This window comes from Montipora capricornis, chromosome 13 (assembly GCF_036669925.1).
Source record: "Montipora capricornis isolate CH-2021 chromosome 13, ASM3666992v2, whole genome shotgun sequence".
NCBI lineage: Eukaryota > Metazoa > Cnidaria > Anthozoa > Scleractinia > Acroporidae > Montipora > Montipora capricornis.
The window spans coordinates 48,102,203-48,106,448 of NC_090895.1; the positions used below are offsets into that span (position 1 = coordinate 48,102,203).

The 4,246-nt window shown below is 38.7% G+C and overlaps 2 protein-coding genes across 2 annotated transcripts; one reads left to right on the top strand and one right to left on the bottom strand.

The window, feature by feature from the left end:
* Positions 1-1,397: 1,397 nt before the first annotated feature.
* Positions 1,398-1,988, bottom strand: LOC138030918 (uncharacterized). The gene has a single exon (XM_068878776.1). It carries the CDS (start codon positions 1,986-1,988, stop codon positions 1,398-1,400), a length of 591 nt encoding a protein of 196 aa, XP_068734877.1.
* Positions 1,989-2,179: 191 nt separating this feature from the next.
* Positions 2,180-3,045, top strand: LOC138030920 (uncharacterized). Its single transcript, XM_068878777.1, has 2 exons — positions 2,180-2,477; positions 2,585-3,045. The coding sequence occupies exons 1-2, from the start codon at positions 2,180-2,182 to the stop codon at positions 3,043-3,045; spliced, it is 759 nt and encodes a 252-aa protein (XP_068734878.1).
* The last annotated feature ends 1,201 nt before the right edge of the window (positions 3,046-4,246 follow it).

A 4,246-nucleotide genomic window follows, 5' to 3' on the forward strand; every position in this document is an offset into this window, starting at 1 on the left:
TATCTTTATTATCGTCGTTGCTTCAAAAGCGCCAGACATACCGTTTTAAATCATCACTCCACGTATTCTTATTCCGGAATAGGGTCAATCAAACGCAGCCTAAGTCAATGATCGAGGGAATGGATCGCGCTCCAAAGGTATTACAATTTTGCTTCATTATCTCCAAATTGAAACAAAATTCATGACGAGAAACAAAATAACTTTTTTATCGCTTTATTTATTTTACCAAAAGTTGCAGCAAAATCCCAACTGCTAACCCTTTTATTTCAACGGTGAAAGCTGGTCGCAAATTGGTGACTCCTCCATGTATTTTAAGCACAAAGGGCAAAAATTCAGTCACAAATGCGATTGTATTGGTTGCAATTTCGATTACGGATTTACCGTAAGCATGTAAATACATTGGACGGGCCTAATTATTAGTTTTATAACTTGTTTAAATTTCCGCATAATCCGGTGTAATTTCCGCGTAATCAACGCCTGTTTCCGCATAATATGGCCAAAAATTTCCGCGTAATCTTTAATTTTTTTCCGCATCCTATCTGAAGCCATGATAATAATAATTTTAACTATAAGTTTCTAATAATTTGTTAGTTTTAAAATAAAAGTTGTGACGAAAAACCGACGTTTCGACGCATCCTGCGTCATTTTCAAGGTAGGTTAGAAAAAGGTCAGCAATAATAAATTTAAAGTTCGTACAATCCTCTTATAAGATGTCCGTATTGTTCAGCCTAATTGAAAATTTTTGCCTTCAGCGAGTCTGATTGGATGTTTAGCGATGGTTTTAGATCCTTAATATACAACATCTCATTTACCAAACAGTCAAATTTTGATACGCATCGTTTGACCACGGTGAAGTTCTCCTCGAAACCCTTTAGGCTGTTGTAACAGTTCTTGTAGTGCGTTCCAACTGCAGTACTTTTGTGTTCATCTACCCTCTGGTATAAGTGTCAACATGTGTACCTCACATAACCTGCCTCGCACAGGTCACACTGAAAAAAGTAAACAACATTCTGTCTACTTACAAGTGGGTGTTTTTCTTCCTTCAAACCAAAGTTGGTGCCGAGTTTTCTGGTTGTAAACACTGGCTCTATTTGAACTTTGATCTTACTATTTATTTGCCGAAGTTGTTTTTTGACGTTTTCACAGGAAAACTGGTCTTTGAATGGAAGAGAGAATCTAACGACTTTGTCATCATCTGACTGCTGTAACTTTGTTTGTTGCTGTTGTTGATGTTGTTGTTGCTGTTGTGGCTGTTCTTGTAGCTGTTGTTGTTCTTGTATAACTCTTTGCACAGTCGAGTGGAAAAGAGCTATAGGGTATGCAGTTTTTTGAAGATTTCCTTCAGACGCTCAACTTCCTTGTGAAAGATTTCCCAGGTTGACGAGATCCATAAATCTCTATAAAGCATAGTATTCAGAAGCGCTTTCTTGTATTTTTATGTCCACATGACTTTGAAAGTGTAACAGGAGACCTTTGTCAGTAGGTTTTCTATAGACTTTCGTTTCTAGACTACAGCCTATTTTTGTGATTTTTATACCCAGAAATGGGAGGCTATTCTCAACTGCTAACTCCATAGTAAATTCCAGGGACGGGTGGGATTTGTTTAATACATGGAGGAAGGACTCAGCTGCGTCGTTGATGTTGTCTACAAAAGCTAGGGTGTCATCAACATATTGCTTGTACAAAGATGGGAGTTTGTTAGCTTGATCGAGATTTTCTTCGATGTGACACAGGAAACTATTGGTCATGAGAGGTCCCAGGGGAGAACCCATTGCTATGCCGTCTCTCTGTTCATAAAGCTGACCGATGGACTGGAAAAGCTGATTCTTCGCAGTCATTTTGAGGTGTTGTTTCACCCGCGATCGGGTAATGTTCAAGTTATGAATAACATTGAACCAGTTGTTCTGAAAAGTTTTAGCTGTAAGTATGTCAATGTTTTCGTCCACGGGTATGTTTATAAACAAGACCGCGATAACATAGGATGCCATGATGGTGTTCTCATTAACCTTAGATGTCGCAAGGTCTTCTGCAAACTCCAAGATGTTAGAGCTTGTTTTAAACAAGCTAGTTAAAGAGGTTCTACCTGATGAGATTGCAAGCTAAAGCTATTCAGAACAACTGGTTCAACGTTATTCATAACTTGAACATTACCCGATTGCAGTAGAAACAACTACTCAAAATGATTGCGAAGAATCAACTTTTCCAGTTTAACTGTCAGCTATATGAACAGATAGACGGCGTAGCAATGGGTTCTCCCCTGGCACCTCTCATGGCCAATAGTTTCCTGTGTCACATCGATGAAAATCTAGATCAAGCTAACAAACTCCCATCTTTGTACAAGCGATATGATGATGACACCCTCGCTTTGGTAGACAACATCGACGACGCAGAGTCCTTCCTACATGTAGTAAACGAAGCCCACCCATCCCAGGAATTTACTAAGGAGTTAGCAGTTGAGAATAGAATCCCATTTCTGGGTATAAAAATCACAAAAATAGGCTATAGTCTACAAACGGAAGTCTATAGAAAACCTACTGACAAAGGTCTCCTGTCACACTTTCAAATTCATGTGGACATCAAAAAGCGCTGCTGAATACTACGCTTTATAGAGGTTTATGGATCTCGTCAACCTGGGAAATCTTTCACAAGGAAGTTGAGCGTCAGAAGGAAATCTTCAAAAAACTGCAGTACCCTATAGCTCTTTTCCACTCGACTGTGCAAAGAGTTATACAAGAAAAACAACAGCAGCAGCAACAACAACATCAACAACAGCAACAAACAAAGTTACAGCAGTCAGATGATGACAAAGTCGTTAGATTCTCTCTTCCATTCAAAGACCAGTTTTCCTGTGAGAACGTCAAAAAACAACTTCGGCAATTAAACAGAAAGATCAAAGTTCAAATAGAGCCAGTGTTTACAACCAGAAAACTCGGCACCAACTTTGGTTTGAAGGAAGAAAAACACCCACTTGTAAGTAGACAGAATGTTGTTTACTTTTTTCAGTGTGACCTGTGCGAGGCAGGTTATGTGGGGTACACATGTTGACACTTATACCAGAGGGTAGATGAACACAAAAGTACTGCAGTTGGAACGCACTACAAGAACTGTTACAACAGCCTAAAGGGTTTCGAGGAGAATTTCACCGTGGTCAAGCGATGCGTATCAAAATTTGACTGTTTGGTAAATGAGATGTTGTATATTAAGGTTCTACAACGGCGGGTCTAATCTGAAGGTCGCAGGTCGCAGGTTGCAGGTCACAGGTTGCAGGTCATTGTTTCACAAATACAGAAAGCATCCTAAACATTCTTAAAAGCTATCCTTAGGCCTAATTAGGCCTAAACAAAAGCTTTTCATCAATATGTTAATGGAGTGCTGGCTAGTGTAACTGATGTACTCTGCATTGCATAGATCAAATTGATAATCATACACCACTCATTGCTGGTTAAACTTTTGACACCCAAACCGGCCTAAACCGGCCAGATTTAGTATTTAACTATGTCTAACGCCAGACGATTTTACTCATCAATGGGAAACCTCTTGGAGTCAATGGGTTAATTTATAGGTGGTTTCGGTTCACACAGTTTAACATCTTCACCAATTTGCAGCTTCTGAACACTGGTGTAAGAATGTGATTGGTTTTTTACTCAGATATTTAAGATACCGTTCTTCAGCAACTGCATCATTCAGTACTGGTAAGTATTGCATTTATACACATATTCATTCTTACATGTACCTGCTGGTCTATTTACTGCTGCACTCATTTCTACAATCATCTTGAATCTCATTGTTTCTTGGCTATCAAAACATTTAATTTAATTAACAATAATTATATTGATCTGAAACCAATAAATATTACCAATAGTCCAAAACTTTGACGTGTAATATGAATTTTACATACTGGTACTTGAACTGTGGGGAATCAAATGAGTGAAAGATCATCACAGTTTTTTTGCTGCTTTCAGCAGCAAAAGACAGACCTGAACTGAAAAAATTAGGCCTGAATGGGATGTGATAACTGACCTCTGTGATACCGCTGCAGCCGCAACGCTCAGGTCAGGGTTCAAATCTTGTTAAGCCCAGAAATATTCAGGTCTATCTTTCACTGCTGCTTAAACAGCAAGCAAAACTGTAATGAACTTAGTCTCTCTTCAGTCTAAAACCATATTGTACACTGAAATGGAGCAACATGATCTTTACTGTTGTTATCTTCTTTTGGATTTTTGGTTTTGGAGTGTTGATGTGCATC